Source organism: Pteropus alecto, unplaced genomic scaffold (assembly GCF_000325575.1).
Source record: "Pteropus alecto unplaced genomic scaffold, ASM32557v1 scaffold98, whole genome shotgun sequence".
Taxonomy (NCBI): domain Eukaryota; kingdom Metazoa; phylum Chordata; class Mammalia; order Chiroptera; family Pteropodidae; genus Pteropus; species Pteropus alecto.
This window is the reverse complement of record NW_006443570.1, coordinates 21,468,686-21,491,105: the sequence shown is the minus strand read 5'-3', so window position 1 is coordinate 21,491,105 and position 22,420 is coordinate 21,468,686. Positions and strand designations below refer to the sequence as shown.

The 22,420-nt window shown below is 41.8% G+C and overlaps 1 protein-coding gene across 5 annotated transcripts in view; it reads right to left on the bottom strand.

Annotated features, from left to right (window-relative positions):
- The window catches only part of NXN (nucleoredoxin), a 140,718-nt gene that overhangs the window by 109,376 nt on the left and 8,922 nt on the right, over positions 1–22,420 (bottom strand). For 2 of the 5 annotated variants that reach the window (XM_025041787.1, XM_025041791.1), the window contains exons 1-2: positions 4,753–4,842; positions 2,610–2,675 (exon numbers count right to left, since the gene is read on the bottom strand). The exons of 1 other annotated variant lie outside the window; for it this stretch is intronic. In XM_025041787.1, the coding sequence (XP_024897555.1) occupies positions 2,610–2,675; positions 4,753–4,827 (141 nt within the window). In that variant the 5' untranslated portion in view covers positions 4,828–4,842. Of the gene's footprint in view, positions 1–2,609; positions 2,676–4,752; positions 4,843–19,838; positions 20,204–22,420 lie in introns of those variants that run through there. 2 more of the 5 variants (XM_025041788.1, XM_025041789.1) reach the window with 2 other exon arrangements.

Genomic DNA, 22,420 nt, shown 5'->3' with positions numbered 1-22,420 from the left:
ACTTGCGGGTGAGAGATGAAAAGGAAAGAAAAACTGAAATATTCTCCATAATCAAGGAGAACATATGTTCTTCCAGGATTATTGCCAGTTAAACCTTCATTTCCTTCCGAACACGTACACAAAGTTAGTGGGGTCTCTCCTCACCTCCCCCTCACCCAACACACTTGCACCAGACAATTTCACTCTTCCCTGCACAGATTCCAGAGAGGTATCCTGGAGACAGACATCAAAGGAATCAGAGCTGGCAACCCAGAACAGGTCATGCTGTCAGAGGGAGGCTAGGAACCACATGAAAAGCAGAGAATTCACAGGGTGTTTTATTATTATTATTATTATTATATTTTAAAGAGCTCAGAAATGTCTTTGGTTTTAGTTTTAGTTTAAGGACAGCCACCTCAGGGGGAATGGCTTTGAAGTCGTACAGCCCAGAGCAATACTCAGCAGCAGGCCAGCGAGGGAACAATAAATGGTGCACCCAATGGAAAATAACAGGGATCCATGCCAGCTTAGGGTTAGTCTCTCTTCACTAAATAATAACCCAGAAGATTTATGCTTGGTATAAGGACATGAAAGAGGAAAAGGAGTCACTGCTAGATATAAATAGTGTAGCTGGGACCAGATTTGAAAAGGCTACCAAGGCCAGATTTGCCATTGCCCTCCTGAGGAGTAGATGTAGTATACAGAGATTAAGTGAAAGAGACCCTGGTCGAATTCCACTAATGATCCCTTACTCAGAAGGGCAAGGCCCAGAGGAAAAGAGGGGCCTGAGAGATAGCGTAAGCATTTCGCTTGGGCTATTTACTGCTCTGGAAAAGCAGTATCTGAAAAGCATGGGTTTAGAGGTCCAAAGGCAAAGGTGTGGTATCTATAGCAGGTCGGCAAAAGCTTGCCCAGATGTGACGAACAGGTGGGCTGGCCACAGTCCTGGCATACAGCTACTAGGAAGAAAAGAAAAGAAAAAGCCCTGAGCATAAAGTTGTCCCCATCTCAGCAGCTCCAACGAACAGAAGAAAAAGAACAGAGACGTTCTGCTAGAACTGCCCAGATGTCCAGCATCTCCCCACTCTCGTCGTGATACTTAAGAGCTGAAAAGGTGATATAAATTTACGCTAACGAACTCAAGATTTGAAAGGAGATCTTGTTGGAAACCAAGGCAGACAGAGGAGAACCAAGTAGAAATTCACGCCCTGTCTGTGAGCAAATACAGAACCTGACAAAACTTTCTTAACTCAAGGACAAATAAACAATGCAGACTATGAAGCTTCCAGAAATATTTTACAATACAAGAGCAAAATGTTACATTCAAGATACCAAAAGCAGACCACTGGAAACAGAATGAAAATGTGGAAAATATATGCTTTTTAGACCAAAATGTTAAAAGGGGGGGCGGGGGAGGGACTGAATAAAGGGAGAAATATTATAAGGGAACTAAAAATGCAGCTGCAGTTTTTTAAATCTCCATTTAAAGACAATAAAAAAAAAGAAGCAATACTGTAGAGTTGAGAATAATCAAAAGAAAACAGGGAAAGTCAAAAGAAATTAAAATAATGAAAAAGAAGATGAAATTGAGGATAGAACAGACGAAAAAGAAATAATAACTAAAGATAACAGAATCTTTGACCCAGCACTTCTTCTTAGGATTTTTTCCTGTGAGAACAACCAAAGACGTGCACAAAGATGTACATTAAAACTTTACAATAGCACTGATTATTATAACAAAACTTGGAACTGGCCTAAGTTTCTCACAATAGGGAATTGTTAAAGTATGGTACATGTATATAGTGGAATATCATGTAGCTATTAGAGATCATCTTTTAAAAGAATATATTCTTACATGGAAATATGCATACACAGAAAAAGGTAAGGCTGCTTTGTGACAAAAGAATATCAATTACCTCTGGTAGAAAGCCAATAGGACTTTTCCCGCCTGTGTACTTCTTGTATTTTCCAATTTTCTACAATGATCCTGCATTACTTTTAAAAGAGAAAAATACCCCAATAGAGTTTTGGTTCAAAGAAGAAAAAGAGAGCTTTGGGCAACTTTAAAATGTAAGAACGGGGCTGCCAAAAATCAATGCCACTGAGGTCAAAGGCAGCTTCCCTTAAGAAGCTATCACTCAAAAGAGTCTCACTACTCAAGACTGGCATCTCAGTTTGCCTTATTTATTAACAACCCAGCAGGCTTCCAGAAACCCTAAAAACAGATTCCACTGCACAGCCATAAATTCACAGGATGTGTTTGTCTCCTCTAATTTACCACGGGGTAGGCAGGCACTAGACTCCATCCTCCCTTCCCTGTGCCAACATATTTCACTATTTTTAAACAACCTGTCAATTTCTAAAGGTAAATATTAGGGTTAGCTCCTTCTCAGGTGTCATAATTCTCTCTCGACTAAATTGCTTGTGAATTTTAAATCTCTCAGTTGAGGTACTTGTCCTGCATGAAGTGACCCTGTGGACAACTGACTCCTAGCTCCATATTAATTATCCCAGTTCACAGACCTCCAGAGAAAAGTCAAAGACAGAGAAATGGAGCTCCAAGGAGACCTACTGACCAGAGGGTTCTGGAAAGGCAGAAAGGATTCCCTGGCAAGGTCCTAAGTGCTCACCTTTAGTGGGTCTGTGCTCCACAACTTACAAACTTTTTCTAAATGACTTCTTCCAGCCTTCAGACACTGAAAACAAGTAACACTCTGTCATTAAATCATATACCTTTCTTCAAAAAAACATTACTAACACAATTTCAATTAATCCTCACCTTCCCCCGCCCCAACAAAGAATCCATAATTGTCAGTCCTATTTTATGGACAGAAAAACAAAAGGAGGCTACAAAAGGAAGATCAGAGATTCATACAATCACAAAGTTACAAGAGACCTTACAATTTAATTCAATGTCTACAGATAGATGAATGGATAAGCAAAATGTGGTATGCACATACAATGGAATATTAGCCTTAAAAACAAAGGAAATTCTGACACAGGCTACAACATGGATGAACCTTGAAAATGTTACGCTAAGTGAAATAAGCCAGACACAAAATGACAAATACTGTAATCACTCCATCTATATGAGGTACTTAGAGTAGTCAAACTCAGAGACAGAAAGTAGAACAGTGGTTGCCAGGGGCTGGAAGGAACGAGAATGAGGAGTTACTGTTTAATAGGTATAGAGTTTCAGCTGGGGAAAATGAGAAAGTTCTGGAGATGGTGACGATGGTTGCGACAACGTGAATGTACCTAATGCCACTGAAATGTACACTTAAAGATGGCTAACACGGTCATTGTTATGTATAGTCTACTACAAGAAAAAATATAACTTTTTAAAAGGTCATTTAGCTTAATGACCCTTCCACTTAAAAAAAAAAAAAACCACCTGCTACATAACTTGTTAAAACTTCTATAACAAGAGCTTGGAATCTAAGAGACTTGTGTTCCTATCTCATCCATATTAGCCCCAAACTCCAAGGATATCAAATAAACTTCTTACTTCAAAAAACTTTATACAGACACTCCCTGTACAAGGACTGCCTCCCCCAAAAATTATTTTCCTGTCAGCTGCAAAGGCCTTGCTTGGAGTTTATGTACATGTGGTGGTTGGTTCCTCCCACCTGTTCACTTTGCTTCAGCCAACGGTCATTCTTTGAGCAACAGGAGGCCTCTTTCAGTTAAACAGATGGCAAAGGGCCAAAAGTATGGTAGATTTTTGTTGTTGTTTATCTGTTTCAAATAGCTAAAAGTGACCAGAGCTTTCTTGTTTCATCCCTGACAATGTATCCAGTTCTGAAAAAGTCCCTCTGCAAGCAGATGGCGGGGTGAAAGCGGTGAGAGAAGTGGGAAAGGAAGGAAACCCCTTCCCTCATTTCCACCTCAAAAAACACCAAGCCTTGTTTGGGATTCCCAGCCAGTTCCTAATCCTCACTCTTAGAAACTAAACAAAGAGAAAGATCCAGAAATGCTTGGGCAGAGGTCAAAATGTTTTAAATTGTGGCCAGTAGGGTCAGTGTTTTCTTTCAGGCGAGGGCCGCACTGGGTAAAATTTAAAAACCAACAATAACAAACCACCTACCAACTGTGAAACACACTGAGAAGAGAAAATTGGGTGCAAAATGGAAATGGGTTTTTCTAAAATGGAGTCGGATGCCCAAAGGGCTCACCAGAGAACTCTAGGAATGGTTGCCTCAGTCATAACGACATACTAGCAATTCATAACAGCAAGCGCTTCTCTTTAAAGTACTCGTGGAAGTGCCAAAAGGGGCTGAAAACTGCTTTTCAAGCCTTTGGTCCTGTCTCTGTGACAAGCCACGCCCTCTGTCAGCACCCTGGCCCGTACCCTCTCATTAGTCTGCCAGGACAGTCTTTCTTCCTCTAGTTCCTTCTACCAGAATAATTTTCCTTAAACACCACAGTCATCATCTCATGGCTCTGCTCAAAACCCTTTAATGGCTGCTTACATCATCTGTGTATTTGGTATAAACTTTTTAGCCCACTTCTCTAGTCCTGCTTTCAATGCAGGCTCTTTTTCTGCTCCCAATAAGCTAAGGCCCTCTCAGGATCTGGGTTTGAGTCCTAGGTCTGATTTTCATAGCTGTGTGGTCCAGAACACCTTTGTGAAGGAAAGAGGTTGTGTTTTGGAGACGGGCCTGGGCTTGAATCCCACCTCTGTCACTTGCTAACTTACATGGCTTGGGTGAATCACTTTAATTCTCTGAGCCTGAATTCCCTCACTTGAAAATGGGGATTAATACCACCTACCTCACAGGGTTGTTTGGAGAATAATATGGGGGAGAGTATATAAAGTGCTGGCAGGGTGCTCGGTGCCTGGCACATTTTTTCTCAGTCTCTGTACATGTGAGTTCCCACATCTCGCAGCACCGCTGTCAGGAACACCTATTGGGAAAAACGCTTTGAAAATAGTCAAATGCTACGTAAAGAAAAGTGTAAAGAAAATGGTCCAGTGCTATGGTAAAGAGTTATGACCACTTTTGAGCTCACGTTAGGAAATCTCTCTAAAATGTTCCTGCTCCCCTCCCCTTCCAGGCCCATGGCAAATCCTGTCCCCACAGAGGCCTTCTCTGACCACTCTGGGGGACCCCAGGCTTGCCTTCTCACCCCTTGCACGTGCCATCTTCTCTGTTCTTTATCGCTTCTCTGATGCAGGTAGGGCTTTTTCTCTGTAAGAAGACTGTAAACTCCCTGGAAAACATGCACTCCCTGCTCCCGAGTACTCCTGGGGCTTCCCTGAGCGAAACTCCATACAGGTGCCCCGTAGACTGCCAGGTACAAACAGAGCACAGTGTGGGGTGTTGCTGCACCAAAATAGCTCTTAAGGCCAAGATCACCAACAGGCCACCCAAGGGTGAAACTAGGCCCTTAGATGTGTCGTTTGACACACGCGCACACATGTGCGCGCGCGCGCACACACACACACACACACAATGTTTTAAATTTGAATTAACTGACATCGCTCAGAATTCAGAAGATTCCACATTGTGCAAACATTCTAGAAGATTCAACCAACCAGGTTTGCATTCCAGTATGGCCGCCCTTTTGAGATGAAGGATGCACTCACAAGTTTGCCCCAGGCCCATCACCCCTATCGCCTCCTGGCTTGCATTTTACACTCTTGGTTTACACAGGATAGAGCTGAGACAAAAGTGAATTCCTTTCCTCTCCTAAATCACTATCAAAGGTTAGACAATAGAAGCTACACTAAAAGGGATATGTTTCCAGAAAAACAGGCAAGAAGCATGTTTCTCTGGGGAAGAGATTATTCCTCTGTTTCATAAGCACATGGAGAAGGTCTTTGTGGAAATTCCCCACGCGCTTCATGCAGTTAGGTGACAGTAGGTATCTGAGCTTGCTGCCTGCTAGCATGCCCTATAATCCTAAGTGGGTCTTAAAGAACATTAGGGAATAGATAAGCATTTTCTGTTACAGAGTTATAAGTTAAACACTGAAAGGTCACCTCAATGCAACAAATAGAGGAGTCTAACGAAAGTGTCTATAAGTAGACCACTAGGGCCACAAGGCACACAGCTGTCCCAGCACCTATCCCCACCATCATGGCAGCCCTCTCCCATTTGTTACCACTGCTTATCTCTCGGATTATTTTTTACCTTCTCTTGTCAATTCTGCCCTTCCACAGAAATTCTAATCTTTCAGAGATGATCAGCCAATCAGGAGCTCCTTTGGGTTAGGGCAGCAAACCACAGGCTGGAAATGTCCCTGGGGTCCTGGGACCTTGGCTGTTTTCACCCTGTTGGCTGCTCAAAGGGCTCTTTCTTTGCTGCCACAGACATTCTTCCCTGGGGTAGGGATAGAGTGTATGAGTGTATGAGTGTATGAGTGTATATGTATGAGTGTATGAGTGTATGTGTGTGTGTGTGCGTGTGTTGCGGGAACTGGGTTAACTAAAAGAAGACAAGGAGTTGATGGATTCTATGTGCTTGAAAGTTCAGAAGGCCATCTTCAGAGAACTGAAGGATTTCAATCACTCTTCTGAACTCTCCCTTTCCAACAGTCTGTGTTTGGTGTGCTCAAGATCGTATCCTGCCTTATCCCCAGAAATACCCTGGCTCAGAAATTCCTGCCAAAGAAGAGGCTGTACTTGCTTCCCAAATATGCCTAATACTGTGCTCCCTGTCAGACACAGTGAGGCACAGGGAAAAAGAACAGGCTTTAAAAGGAAGGCTAACTGACCAGATGATTCTGCTTACCTTGGTTCAGTCATCAATTCAAACGGAGAGTGCAGCCAAGAAGAAAGGCTGAGACTCAGAAAGGCAGCAATAGAAGAATTAAGAAAGATGACCAAGAGCAAAGATGTGTCATTAGAGACCAAGGCTAAGATCACCCACACCCTGGTATTCCCAATTACTACGTACAGAGGCAAAAGTTGGACAATGAAAAAGGCTAACAGGAAAAAATGGATTCTTTTGAAATTCAGTGCTGGAGGATACCCTGGACTGCCAGAAAGATGAACAAGTGGGTCAGAGAGCAAATTAAGCCTTGAAACATCACTGGAGGTAAAAATGACCAAACTAAAAATGTCCTACTATGGGCACATCATGAGAAGGCAGGATTCTTTGAAAAAGACAATAATGATGGGAAAAATAAAGGCAGCAGGAAAAAATGAAGATCAAATATGAGATGAACTGACTCCACAAAAGAAGCTATTGCATGAGTCTACAGGAGCTAAGCAAGGCTGCTCAGGACAGGAAATTGTGAACATCACTCATTCACAGTTGCCAAGAGTTGGAGCTGACTCTGCGACACATAACACACACATAGCATTCTTGTGAAAATTAAATGAAGCAGCACATGTAAAGCACTTTTCATCTCTGTGCTTAGCACATGGAAGATGCCTTCTGAAGTGACAGCCTTGGTCAGTTTTTAGGTAATTCGGCACAGCTCAGGCAAAGGGCCAGAGTTCAAATACTGTCTCAATGACTTATCAGCATGACTGGGAAAACTACTCAGCACAAGAGTGCTTCACTCAAAGGGTTATGTGAGGATTATATAAATACATGCAAAGCACTGAGACAGGGCCTGGCAAAGTGCATATTCAATCAATGAAAGCTGTAATTCTTATTCTTGTTATGATTATATATTCTCAGCATCCCCCTAGATCACTAAGCAGTAGATACCTGAGTACAGTAGTGACCTAAAAGCACGTTAACACTAATAATCACCAGGCCCCTACCTCGGAAGGACAGGAGCTGCATGACTTGATATGGGAAGGTAGGGTACATCTTACAGCTTACTCTGGATTGTGTATGTATAAATGATTGGCTAAGAGACTGTACCTCCTCACTTTCCTAGACAGTCTGGACAGACAAAATGTGTTTCCCATGCACTTAACTAACTTTACATAATGCATATCCTGTGTACCAGGCACTGTGCTGTATGCTGGGTAGGTAACAGTGAACAAGCGCTGGGAATGTGTATTTTCAAAGCTCCCCAGGTAACACTGAATATCGGCCAGGGTTGAAAACCACCATATGGTGTTTCACTTGGAACACACTACTGAAGTAAACCTAACAGAACTGGGGTCTCTGCCTCTTCACCCTGGGCTGAGAACTATATTCTCTACAATAATAAAAAATCCACACTTCAGACCAGGAAGAGCAGAGACCAAGTCTCCTTTTCCCTCCATTGGCTTTTGCGAGAGCCCCACCTCCCTGCCACAATCTGGAAAGGGCAGCAAAGTGAGAGCCTCCACCCCAACTGGTGGGCTTGGGACTCAGCCCGAGCTCTAGCCTGGGAGCAGCGGCTGGGGCTAGTGCAGGCCCCTGCAGGCACGACACCTTGTGATAACAGCCATTTGGCCAGCAGCTTCTGGCCTAACAGCTCAACAGCCAGAAGTAATTTGCCCAAGTCTTGGTCCTGCTTAGAGGCAAAACAATTAGTAGGCTGATGACAGCCTGATGCTTGAGAAATCACTTTTTAAAAAAGAAGGGGAAAATGTCTACTTAAAAGAAGTTCTTTAACTCAGAAGGCAGTTCCAGCCACCTTACAAATTCAAAGCCCTCTGAATACAGATCCATGTGTCACAGCAAGGAATCTTTTAACTAGCAAAAGAGCAAGAAAAGGAATTCAGATCAACATCAGGACTGCAGCCTTAAAGCTGGTGCCAATTCACCCCTTTCCCAGGAGGCAGGAAAGAATCAAGGAAGAATTTCAAAATCTTTTTATACAATTAAAGAAAGGGATCCGTTGGGGGGAGGGAGAGAGGACAGAGATCAAGAAGTTTAAGGTTTGCTATTTTAAGCTCCAAATACATCACGATAAGAAAAGACTAGAAGTTTTTATTTTATTTTTAATCTCTTCTTTAAGGCAGGAATGGTATTTGGGGGGAACAAACTGTCGGGCCAGCATCAGTCTTTTTTACCCCCTCATCCAGCCCCCCAAAACGAAACCAGAGTTTATCACGTGCTTCCAGAATTTTACAATCTTGAATTACGGCTTTCAAATAATTCAGATTCCACTGTAACAAATCTCAGAGGTGTATGACTACAAAGAAAATCCAGCAAAATATATCCAAAGAACTGTGCCCAAGATGGTAGCAGGGAAAAGAACCAGACAAGAGGGTAAATTTGGCACAAGAGGACCAGACAAGAGGGTAAATTTGGCACAACAAATTATATATAACAAACCAGTAAAGATAGCTCCATTAGAAATATACCGCATTCATCGTTTCCCAAAACTCCTTTAAAATCCACTGTTCTCAACTATTACTTTCTAAGAGCCTTTTACAAGGTCCAATCCTTGATCATTTATGAAACAAAACAAAAACAGGTAGAACCATAGTACTGTGCATTATAAAAGCATCTCTTTGAGAGAACCAAATAGGTTCTTAAATATGTATCAGATGGCTTGCTTGGCAATTTCAAGGTCAACATCTGTTAGGATGTACAGTCCCGGTAAGGATTGTTCTTATCACTTTGTTTCATTCGAGTACTTGTACATTTTGGCTCAGCCCCCTCAGATTTTCTTTCTCTCAAATCAGTGAGAAAAGTGTATGTATGCTAATGTTAATAAATACACATATATACGTTTATAAAATAGATCTCTTCCTGCCCCCGCCCCAAAAGCTCTTTGTCTATTTTAAGACTTAAAAGCTTACCACTCATATCATTAGAACTTTCTAATAATCACAAAGGTGGAGATAAGTACTATACCAACAGCAATCAGGAACTAGGCTGCAATTTTTACTGCCTATTCCCTGTTGAGATACCCAAGTTTTCTTTTAGCAGACGTGTGTTTAAATCCCTGGTCTTTTTCAATAAATACGTTTTTAAAATGTGAGCCAGGGAGTGTCTGTCAGCTGTGGGGAAACAAACCTCCTGCTACAAGCTCTCTCCAGGCAGAGGCTGGCAACCCCGCTTCCATGTATGGAAGTGAACGAAAGCAGTAAAACCTCAGGCATGAGTCTGGGCAGGGCTGGGGGTGGGGGCGACATTCCTCACGGTAAATCAAGTCTGAGCCCAGAGGGATGGATGACAGGAGCCCTTCCAACCCTGCCCTTGGCCTGGGGTCTCATGGATTCTTTAGTGAAATGTCCATAAGGCCAGAAATGACAGGAGAAAGAAAAGCGAAGGGCACAGCACAGTCAATAAATAGCCAGAAGGCACCCAAGATATGGAGGTTCATCCACTCAGAGAGGCGGACAGGAGCCAGGCTGTCCCAGGAGCAAAGCCTTAGCCCTGAAAACCAGTGCCACTTGATGTGTACGCGCGCACGTGCACACGCATGCACACATACACACATGCGCACGCGCGCGCGCGCTCGCGCGCGCGCGCGCTCTCTTTCTCTCTCTCTCTCTCTCTCTCTCTCTCTCTCTCTGACCTCAGCACCCTGGAATGCAACATTCTCCATAGTTTGCCATCCATCACCATTGTTCTCACAAGGCCAGCACTCAAAGAAGGGTAGATATTTTTTGTGTGGTCTGACTCGTGACTGAAGCTAAAAGGGCAGTTACTCACTTCTTGTCAAGGCAAGTCTGGGAGTTGTAAAAAAGTTTAAGTCAAACTGTGGGGTCTGGAGTCAGACAGATCAAGCTAGAACCCTGCCAGTGCCAGTTACTACATTACTCTGGGCAAGTTACTTTACAGCTCTGTGCCTCTGTATCCTCATCTGTACAATGGGGATAACAACAGTAGGTGCCCCGAGTGGCTGTTGTATGGAGCATGAAGTGCTGTGCTTGGCACAAAGTAAATGCTGCACAATGTATTATTATTATTAACCATAATAAAGTACAGAGATTGCTTAACAAAGATTTATAGTACCCTTCCTAAATTTCATGCTCACCCCCTCTCTGATATACCTTCCCTTGGCCTCTGTAACCACCCCCCATTTGTGCCTCCTTTCTCTGTTTCTTTGCTGTCCTGTCCCCAGGTCCATGCTGGTGTGCCCCAGGTTCTCCTCTCAGGCCTCCTCCTCCTCTCTCCACATACTCTCTGGGACTCTCAGTCCCTCTCAATGGTTCTATTCACTGGTGACTCAAAGATCTGCCTCAGACACAGATCTACCTCTCCGCAGAGCTGTAATCAAGCAACTAGAAACTGAATATCTCTATCTGCTTTTAACCTCCCCCACAAACCAACACCAGCTTTCCTTTTCTCTATCTCAGTTGGTGACATACCTTGATGCCATTAACTCCTTCCTGTTTCACCCTCTGTCTTAGTCAACTCAGGCCGGTATAGCAAAATACCACAGACTGGGCAGCTTAAACAACAGTTACTTCTCACCACTCCAGAGAGTCCTGGAAATTCAAGATCCAAGGCGCTGACAGATGTGGAGTCTGATGAGGGCTCTCTTCCTGGTTTGTAGACAACTGCATTCTTGCTGCCATATGTCCACCCATGGTGGGAGAGAGAGGAAGTTCTGATCTCTTCTTCTTATAAGGGTATTAATCCCATGATAGAGGCTCTACCCTCATGATCTCATCTAAACCTAATTTCTTCCCAATGACCCCCACCTCCAAATATCATCACTTTGGAGATCAGGACGTCAACATATGAATTTGGGAGGACGTAAATATTCAGTCCATAATACCTTCCGAAGCCAGGACAGAGCCATCAAGTATATCTCTTAATGCTTCTCAAATCCACTCCCTCCTTCCCATCCCCATCCCTACTACCCTAGGGTAGGTAGGCCTTCATCATCTTTCTCCTTCTGGGCTAGTGCTGTCCAAGAGAAATATACATGCAATTAAAGTTTTTTTTTTTACTAGCCACCTTAAAAAGTAGAAACAGGTGAAGTTAGCTTTAATAATATTTTTTATTTAACCCAATATATATCCAAGATTATCATTTCTACAGAAAATTGATTAAAAATTATTGAGATATTTTACATTCTTTTTTCTGTACCACATCTTTGATACCCAGTATAATTCAACACAGCACACCTTAGTTAGGACCAGCCACACTGAGAGGTGCTCACAGCCACATATGGCTAACAGCTACCATACTAGACAGTATGGCTCTGCTCTAGGCTCTTTTTCCAAGTCCACTGTCTACACAGCCATCTTGGTTATCTATCTAATCTGATTAAGGAATGTCCCTGCTTAGAATCCATCAGTGGCCCTCCTCAAGACATAGTCCCATGCCCTGATGTCCCTGCATCTTCTATTCCCCCTTCCCTCAACCTGCCCACCTGGCCTCATCCCTCCCCACTCACTCCTGCCTCTCATTCAGCAAGGGGAACTGCAAAATGCAGATGATATAACAGTAAGTATGGTATGATACTAATTTCATTTTGAATATACATATTTATTTATATATATATATATACACATATATAAAACATGTGAGAGTGCTGACAGATATATGTTTGCACAGAAAAAACTCTAGAAAGGCACTAAAATGTAAACAATAATGACCTCTGGTTGGTGGCATTTGAATAATCTTAAGTATTTTTCTTTTTGCAAATTTGCATTTTCTAATATCTTTAAATAACCACAGGATTAAAGGGTGGGAATAAAGGAACCTGCTAAAGGAATGAGCCCGAAAGCCAAGCAGTATTCAGTTTTAGAGGTTGTTCTATACGTTTAAGACAATATTTGGGGGAAATGGGTATAGTAAATCCTCGTTATTCATGAATTCCATATATGTGAATTCACGTACTTGCTAAAATTTGTTTGTAACCCCCAAATTAATCTAGCAACACCTTTGCTGTCATTCTCAGACATGCACAGAGTGGTAAAAAAATCTGAATTACCTACCACACACATTCTCGGCTGAGGTTAAACAAGGCAACACTCTGCCTTCTTGTTTCAAGTCATGCTACAAACAAATGTCCTTTTGGTGGTCTGTTTAATGCCCCATTTTGGTGGTTTCTGTTAGTGATTTCACCTGTTTCAAATGGCCACCAAGAGTAGTGCTGAAGCATATCTAGTATTCCTAAGTGCAAGACGGCTGTGATGTACCTTAAGGAGAAAATATGTGTTTATAAAAACTTTGTTCAGACCTGGGGTACAGCGCTGTGGCCAAAAGTTCAATATCATTGAATCGACAATATATATTGAATAAGATATGTTTAAACAGAAACACACATAAAACAAGTTCTCCACACGGTCACCATGGAGGGAGATGACCATGCATACACACAGTCACCTTAGCTCCATGCCACATCTCCTCTCTGTACACAGCAAACTGCAAATGACAAATTCAAGGAGACCTGTGCTGGGTTTCAGAAAATACTTTCACACACACCAATTTGATTCCATAACAAGAGCTGGCCTTAGGAATGATTCCCACACCAAGTTTCAGAACATCTAAATTCTCCCTCTGGTGAAATAGCTGGCTTGCTCCGGCAGCCCCCTTTCCAAACTCTTGAGGTCGAAGCCAAGTATGTGTCCAGGGCTGCCCCGTGCAGACTCTGCTTTTCTCTACTCCGGCTTCTATCTTCCTGCTCAGGTTGGAATGACCTCCTCGAAGCACAGAGCAAATTCCCGTGACCCCAGGGCCCAGGGCCGGGTGCCAAAGGTTCAGGTCTCAGCTATCCCTCAACACGGGAAGGGCGGGAAGGGCGCTAACTGCCTGGACAGGCCCCTGGATAACGTGCCTCCTCTCCCTTCCCCGTTGGCTCAACAGGAAAAAATACTGTGGCCGTGGAGTCACTCGAATGGAATTTCTCTTTAACACTTCAGAGTCTCATCAGCTTAGATGCACAAACTGAAGCACCTGGCTCTTTTGGAATTCCTTTCTTTATAGTTCCCACATTTCAGCCCTGGTAATCCCCTTCTTAAGTGCTCCATGCTGTTGTTCAGTGAGGTAGCATGTTTGTTTTTACAGCAATGAGTTATAGCCACTTGAGGCTTTCCACAGAGAAGGTCTGACCGGCACCCCGGGCCTGACCCAGCTCTTCCACAGGAAAACAGCTCTGCTCTCAGGAACAGGCTCCCGGGACCAGGAAAGTCATCCTGCTTTCTAGAGGCCAAGATACACAAAATTACTCAGGAAAAATAAGATTGTAGCATTTCCTTTTTTTCAGGATGCTTATCTCTCTGTTCTAGGAGCAAAATTTGGCAATGTCTGAGTCACTGCTAGGCCTATTTTTTAAGGGCTAGTAGGAAAAATGCCAAGGAATACCACTGACCCAGCAATAGGGAGACCTGGAACCTAGAGGCTGCTCAACCATGTGGCTGCCTCCTCTCTGAGCATCAGTTTCCTCACCTGTAAAGGAAGGGGGCTGCTACATAATACCTAGCATCCTTTCCAGTTTAACATTCAATGACCACATTGCCCCCATGTTATATAACAAGAGCATTTGTTTAATTATGATTATAGTACAAATATACAGAAGAATGTATGCCTTTGTTTAACTTTGAGACTCACCTTTATGTGTGGAATTCCATTCCTCTCTCTTCCTGAATCTTGCCACCTCTTCGATTCTCAGTCTAAACAATACATTGATTCTCTCTTTCAATAAATGTTTGTGCCAAGTATTTATTAATCGGTTACACCAAAGGTATAACAATGATACAGAGCACTGAGTCCCTGCCCTCAAAAACTTTCTGGTCTGGCAGAACATGTTACCACCTCCTGACTAATAATTACCATGCGATGCTGAGGGCTTTTCATATTATCTGTCATCTCGAATCTCCACAGCAACCCTACAAGGTAGGTACTACTATCATTCTGATTTTATGGATGGGAAAACTGAGGCTTGGAAAGATTAAAGTAACTTCCCCAAGATCTCAAAGCTAGACAGCAGGAGAGATGGATCTGAGGGAGGTCATTCACAAGAGAGGTCGGCCTCTGGCGGCTGTCTGACCAGGTCACAGGACTCTAGGTTCTCAGAGCTCCTGTCGGCAACCCCATCCCTATTAGAACCAACATACCAGAAATCCTACAGAGACTCTAAATTTACACACACACACCTTATCTCCCCAGTTAAATTATAAATGGCTTGAAGAGCAGGAACTTTGTCATAAATTTCTCTGCATCCTAACACTATCTGAGGCAAATGAGATACTCAAAAAATATGTGACTGACCAAGGCTGGGCAGTGCCAATACAAAGCAATGCAAAGTGCAAACTTGATTTTGTAATATGAGTATATACTAGGTAAGAAATCCGGTTTGGGAGCTTCTTACTCTGTCATCACTCCCCCTCTCCCCAATACTACACAGTAGTGGAAAATTCCTAGAGGAATTGCCTTTGCTTTAAACAAACAGAAGACTTTCACCCAGTTTCTTCTTTATGATCTAAAGAAGAGTATAGAAAATATATTTCTGCAACCAGGCCCAGGATGAGGTTCTTTGGTTTCAGTTTAGCCTCCTTAGTAGAAAAGCATTGGTTTCTTACTAAGTGGCATGTCTGGAATCCAGATCTTTCTTTCTCATTCCAAGCCCAAACCCCTAAGAGAGGCCACTATCACCTTGCAAACAGACCACTGCAGTCAGCTTCCCAGAGCCTTCACCCACGATATCACACCTCCAAGTCAGCATCACCTAAAATGTATTTTCCTGGCCATCTGCCAAAAGGACTTTTGTTTTCCTTATAAAAGGTAAAAATGTTCCCACTGAGCATGGGGAGCCTCAGTCACTCATCAGTTTTCAAACATACATTATCTTTCTCCATCCCATACTTACTCTCTTTAGCTGGATCAAACGAAATTTCTCCTTCTCAACTTTTCCCTTCGTTCCCACATGGTTATTTATATCTAGAATATCTTTCTTTCTTAATCCAAGACTACCCCCCCCACTCCATTTTAAAAGGTCACTTTCAAGTTATTCTTTCCAGAAAGCTTTCTTGAAGTCCACGGTTACATGCTGATTTCCCTCCTCCCCCGGCCCTCCCACCCCGTGTTCCTTTGCTCTATAAAATACGATGAGGAGCAAGGTAATTTACTCATCTCCTGATAATGCCACCAATCTGGTAACTAGATCAAAGGGGGGCGGGGGGGCGACACTAAAATAAGCATCCAAAAACTAGGCGCACACACTTTCAGGCAAAAGCACCATTACTTTCTTCACACATATTTATGTATTCATTACAAAAGTGATTACACTCAGAACATTTAGAAATCAGAAACCCACCACCAGAGACACCACTACCCTAACATAACAATAAGCAATCTGGGGTATTTACTTCAATCTTTCCTCCTATATACCAGCTTAAACGGTGTTGTAATCACAGTATCTGTATAATTTGGGATCTTGCTATTTTGTACACAATATCTAAAGTCTAGTTCTATGTTCCAGCAAAGGTCATTAACTCCCCCTGTAATAGCTGTGCAACAGGATTCTGAGTACTGTAATTTACTTAACCATTCCATGATGAACATTTAGAGCATTTCCAATGTCTTTCTATTACATAAAGCTTTAAAGAATAGCTTCATGAAGGGAAGGTAAAATGAGGCAAGCATCATTATAGTTTTGTTCTGACATATATTTAATCTGCACTGATGACTATTCAGAAAATATCCTCACTTCTAAACTGACACTAATTTTCTTTCCATTCTTAAATCAAGTCCCCTTTTAAGGTCACTGGATTTTTGTAAAGTTTGTCTTTCTTAATTTCTATTATCTATTTAATAAATCTATTTAATTCTCATAGCAACCTTTTAATTTTTCATAAACAACTTGCCTACGTGAACCTACAACCAAATGAATTTCTAAGTCGTCTCAGTTGCCTCACACAGGAAAGAATAAGGAGTGTTCAGAGGGAAGGGGAAGGGTTGTGTGTGAGACTAGGTAAGATGACTTTTTGGTGTCATATCTGTACATTTTCCTCAAAGCAACAGATGCAGTCCAAAGATGTAGAGGAGTTTTTCTAAGTGGAAGAAATCTTGAATACCTCTTAGGAGCTCACAATCTGAAACAATATGGCCAAATAAAATGAAGATCCTTCTATAATGAAAATTATAGTTATAGTCCCTTTATCTATTTCATAAATTTGGATTTGGAGATGATGGGTTTTCTAAAAACGCAGTACGCTTTAGTAGATAAAAACCTGTATTAAATACGAGTCTCCTAATACTAGTCACCACAAAAGGCACAACACAATACAAGTGCCTGGCATGGGGAAGTCTTTTGTCCCTGTATAAATCCGCATGCTCTTGGAAGACTGACAGTCTTCGAGAATGAACCTCTTAATTTATCCAAATGGCAGGGCACAGCAGTGGGAACTTCACAGACACTGTCTTCTCATTGCTTTGTGTTAGTCCTAGAGGGGGCCCCTGTGGGAGAGCAGAGAAAATTGCCTTCAGAGGTCTCTTTAGCCCACCATATTCAGTCAGCATGTCAAGCTAAGCCATTTTCCTTCTAAGGATAGTGGTGTTTCGGGGGATTCTGTTCCGTGCCTCTGTGTTGGGTTCATTACCAAGGGAGACATGATACAAAGTAACCACAGAACTATGAATGACATTTCTAGTCTTTACCCACCTGAGACAGAAAAAGCAGCATCTGTTACGGGCAGCCAAGAATATGAGTAAGATCTATTTAAGAGGCTTGGTTAAAAAGAAAATAAAAAGTATGCATGTGTCAGGGTCACACATGTGCTTGTACGTGAACAATGCACAAAATACCTTTGAAGTGACACACAAGAAACTGATGATGGTGGCTGCTTCAGGGGAGGCAAACTAAAGTCAGTGGTAGGAGTGAGATGTACTTTTTCCTTCGTGCCTTTCATTTTATCTGAAAATTTTCTTTAACATGTGAAGGCAATATCCTTTCAGAAAGTAAAAATTAACTGCGAATGCTAAATCTATTTGTGTAAAAAATACTTAAGCATAGGTATTTATTTATGCTGTATGTGACTTTTTTTTTCCTGGAAGAATATACAAGACACTATTAACAGAGGTTATCTTTGGAAAGATGATTATTTTACAATGAAAAAATGAAATGCTGGCTTTCTCTTGCAAATAAAAAAAAGTGGAAAAATAGTATTCAAGTATATGCTGAGTAAATGGATGTATATGACTTTTTAATATAAACGACAGTAAAACCATAATTTGTACTGGCCATGCACACAAATTCCACTCTCCTTGAAGCAAACCATGTTTTTGTTCCAGGGATCTGGACTTGCCTGGTAACTACTACCTCTATCAACTGAAGAAGAGACTCACATGATCTCAGGAAAAAAAGTGATTAACTGAGCCTTCACAGGAAAGCAGTGCTTCAAAAAGCACTTGAAACAAGAGTGTTTTACCACAGTCCCTGCAAATTAATACTTTCCACAAATCCAAATGAAAGAGAATATGCTCAAGTGATATTAAGTGTTATTTCACTCTCAAGAACATTTGTAAAAGCTTAAACTAATGTATCCGAGGGTTGAAGCCAGCAACCTTCTGCAAATTTAAGAAAGTGACTCCCCCCAGGAAAGTGTTTTAAGGCATTTAATTCCAATTCATCTTTATGCCTAACATGTGAAATGTCAGGATTCTTAGGCACCAAAGAGCAAAGCACGTAACAGATTCATGTGTAATCTTAGATGGGCAAAAATATACCCGGGTAAGAAAACAAATTCATTTTAAAATAAGTTTAATTGTTCAGAATAAATGGACTAATTTGTCCTAAAAAGTCAAATATTAAGAAAAACAAATCTATCTGCACAAGGACACTGGGTTGCTTTGTAACGAGTTACTGTCTCTTGCTAATTTTGAAACAAAATGCCACACTTAATTAGCCAGCCCAATTCTCCTCCTGCCTGCCTAATGGGGAGAAATGGCATTAAGGAAAAGACTCCCTCAGGCTCTGTTAGTGCCCTAATGAGATGTTGGGGGAAGGGGGGTGCTGGGATGGGGACAAGGCAGCCACTATTGCCACACAGCCTTTAGAAAGTACAGGATCTGGACCTCCTGGACAAATGGAGTGCTCTCAACTACACACTGACTGTCAGGGGTGTCTGGCCACAGCTATTAATACAGGGTACTCTGTGGAAAACAAATGTACACTCCACACATGCCCAGGTGGTCTAGCAACTCTTCCTATAAGGTATGAAGTACATCCACAGGGGAGAAAATGTGTCCATAATATCACCTATTGTCAGTGATTTCATCACCAGCAACCAACAGATGGAAGGAGTATCAATTTTCAAAAGGGCAAAAAGAGGGAGATTCTGCAAACTACAGATTGGTGAAGTTGACATTAACTCTTAAGTGAGACCCTGCAGCTTATTACAGTTATTAAACACACACTTAGGAAAAGACTAATTTAAAAGCAAGCATGGGTTCATCAAACAAGTCATTTCAAACTTCCCTTGAAAGGGAAACAACAAATATCTAAGTTTTAGCAAGCTCTCTGTTAAGGTCCCCTATGACAATGTTAACCAGAGGGAGAAATGTGGGCTGAATAAATAATACAATTAGGCAGATTTAGAATTGGCTGGATTTGAACTGACTTATAGGCCACTATTAGCCTGGAGGAGGTCTCTAGTGGTATGCCTTAGGGCTCTATCCCCAGAATAAGTCGAGGTCTGGAAGGGATCACATAATTCAAAGCTCAGAAGGGGCTGTGATCATTGTGGATGACCATACTGGCATACAAAAAGATTTCAACAGATTGTAAAAACTGATCAGACCTAAATAAACTGATTCTTTTATTTTTTCAATTAGTTGACATCCAATATTATTTTGTATGTTTCAGGTGTACAGCATAGTGGTTAGACATTTATATAATTAATTAAATCGATTCTTAAAGATGATAGATAAAATTTGGGACTATTTTCATTTGTTTAGGTATAAGATTAGTGAAACAGACTTTGGTGTTTTGGGTGACAAAAAGGTCAGTGAGTCAATGTGGTATGATAGAACTGTCAGAAAAGATAATGTAATCTCAAGCTATGATAACAGAAGTCTAGATCATATCTAAAACAAAGGAGGTGATAAGCTTACCCTCTGTGCTTGAGGCAGATGACACTGGAGTCTGTGTTCAAGTTTCAGGACTACTCTTTGAGAGGTCCCAGACAAAGCTAAAGAAGGCTCAGGTATGGATGGCCAGGAGGGTGAGGAAACTTGAACCAATACCATATGAGAAATGGTCAAAAGACCAAGGAAATCTCATTTGGGAGAGAGAAGAGTTGTCTCTGGTTCTTTGAAGGCTGGTCAAGCCCCTGGGAAAGGATGACTGATGTCAGAAAGGCCTTCTCAGGAGATGGTACGTTGTAGTCATTAGAAATACTCCAACAGAGGCTGGATGACCCCTTGCTGGCCATGCTCATGGGGTCAGCATAGATTACTCTAGTGGGCATCTATAGTTCTGCTTTGCCCAGCATTCTTGTCCCTTCTCTCTGGTAACACACCCTCATTTTCCTTGGTGAGTCCCCCGTCCTCCTGATGTTCGGTCCACCTGGTTTGTGATCCCACCTGTGGCGACACAGGTGTGGATATGAGTCAGGTTTGGCCAATCAGAGTATTACGCACTCTGGCCATGGTGACAGGTTCTGGGATGGGAGCATGACCAAGCTCACCTCCTTCTGTGGGGGTTCTGAGAGGACAGGAAGCAAGCCTAGAGCTGCTCATGGCCTTCACATCACTACAAGGAACAGCCTGCCAGAGGTCGGGGCCTACACTGAAACAAGCAGAGAACAGAGATAGAAAAGGGCAACCTGTCCTGAGGACAGCAGTTGAGCCACCCACCCCTATAAGGTGACCTACATCTGGGCCTCTCAGTTATAGGAGGCTAGGACACTTTCAAACCTAGGAGTCAAAATTCTACAGACCTAGAATAGGAGAAAATATGGGTAAGAAAAGGTTGGGAATGTAGCAAGGAGGTAGACCTAGAGAAGGAAAAAGTGTAAACGAAGGGGAATAACAAATAAATGGTGAAACTATAGGTTAAAGGAGACCTTAGAGAAATAGTTACCAAATCCAATGTATAGGCTTTATTTGGATTCAAGCAAACTAACTTAAATAAAATTATGAGACAATCGGTGAAATCTGAATACTGACTGGATATTTGTCAGTACTAAGGAATTACTGGATTTTTTTAGGTATAATATGATACTGTGGTTATGTTTTGTTTTTCTTAAAAGAGTTACTTAGTGAAATGTCTATTAAAGAAACAAATATGATGTCCAGGAGTGGCTACAAGGTAATCCAGTAAGCGGTAGGAGGTGGGTGTCCATGAGGTGATGATCATTGTGTATCTGGGTGCTGGGTACATAAGGGTTCACTATGCTGTTTTCCCTATCTGTGTGATATTTGAAGTTTTCCATAATGAAAGTTAAAATAAATGGTAGGAGAAATATGCACAAACCAGTATCTCCCCCTTACTCTCTCCCAGCTCAAAAGTAAAAATAGAAGTAGAAAAAGTAAAACTGAGCACCCAGTAAGTGAAAGAGCTAGTCTAAAATTATGCCCATATTCGAAGACCTGGGTATATCCTCAAACCAACAACTGACAAGTAATGATTGCTCTCCTAGTAAGAAACTGAATAGAAACCAGCTTATGTGATAGGCCACTAGATACAAAGAACCAGGTGCTGAGGGCAGTGGAGGATACAAAGAAAGAAAACAAAAAAAAGCAGAAAATTCTTCTCTCCTGTAATCGGAATACCCATAAAATATGGAATGAAATCCAAGTGCCTGTAGTAAATATTTAAACGACACTTTCTAGGCAACAGGCATCGATCTAAACACGTTTAGAATATTAACCCTTAACAACAATCCAGTAAGGTAGGTACTATCGTTTGCATTTTACTGACCAGGAACTAGAGATATTGATCAGGTAACCTGCACCAAAGCCGCACTGCTAGCAAGTGACAGAGACAGGATTCAAACACAAGAAACACAGGTCCAGAGCCCATATAGTCTTTTCTACTCACTATGCAACAGATTTTAAACATTCACTTAAAATAACGGAGTAATTTTGTAGGCCCGTGGATATTAATGCCTTAAGTTGCAGTCAAGCACGTGCCCAAAGCTGCCCTCACATCTACATTCACTGCCATTCAGAGCTCAGAGGGTAAAATTGTGATTTTCCTCTATCGCACGTTGTTCTGCCCAATCTTTATATTTCACATCAAACCCTAAAAAATGAGTAACAGATGAGGCAGCTGTGCTATGAGCCACCACAATCAAACGTAAACTGTCCTGACCTGATCTTGTTTAAGGGGGAAAAAAAGACGTCTTCTGATTTTAAACAGGCTAAATCCATTCAGATTTTTATCCTAGGGATATTGACCAAAAAAGACAAATAAAAAACTATAAAACCGTTTCATCTGGATAAAATTCTCCCAGGAAAACAAAGAAGGAACTCCTACCCCTTGAACAGCAAAACTCACCACACCCTATTTTATGACTATTCAACAATGACCCGAGATAAAAGTATAATTAAATGTAGAAATGTTACTTGAGTTTACCTGTAATTGGTGTCTGTCTACATTGAAATAATCCAATGGGGAGTAGGTGATACGTGATAGAAAGGAATGCTAAACTTTAGGCTTCTATTGCTTTTTGAAAAGGATTTTCTGAAGA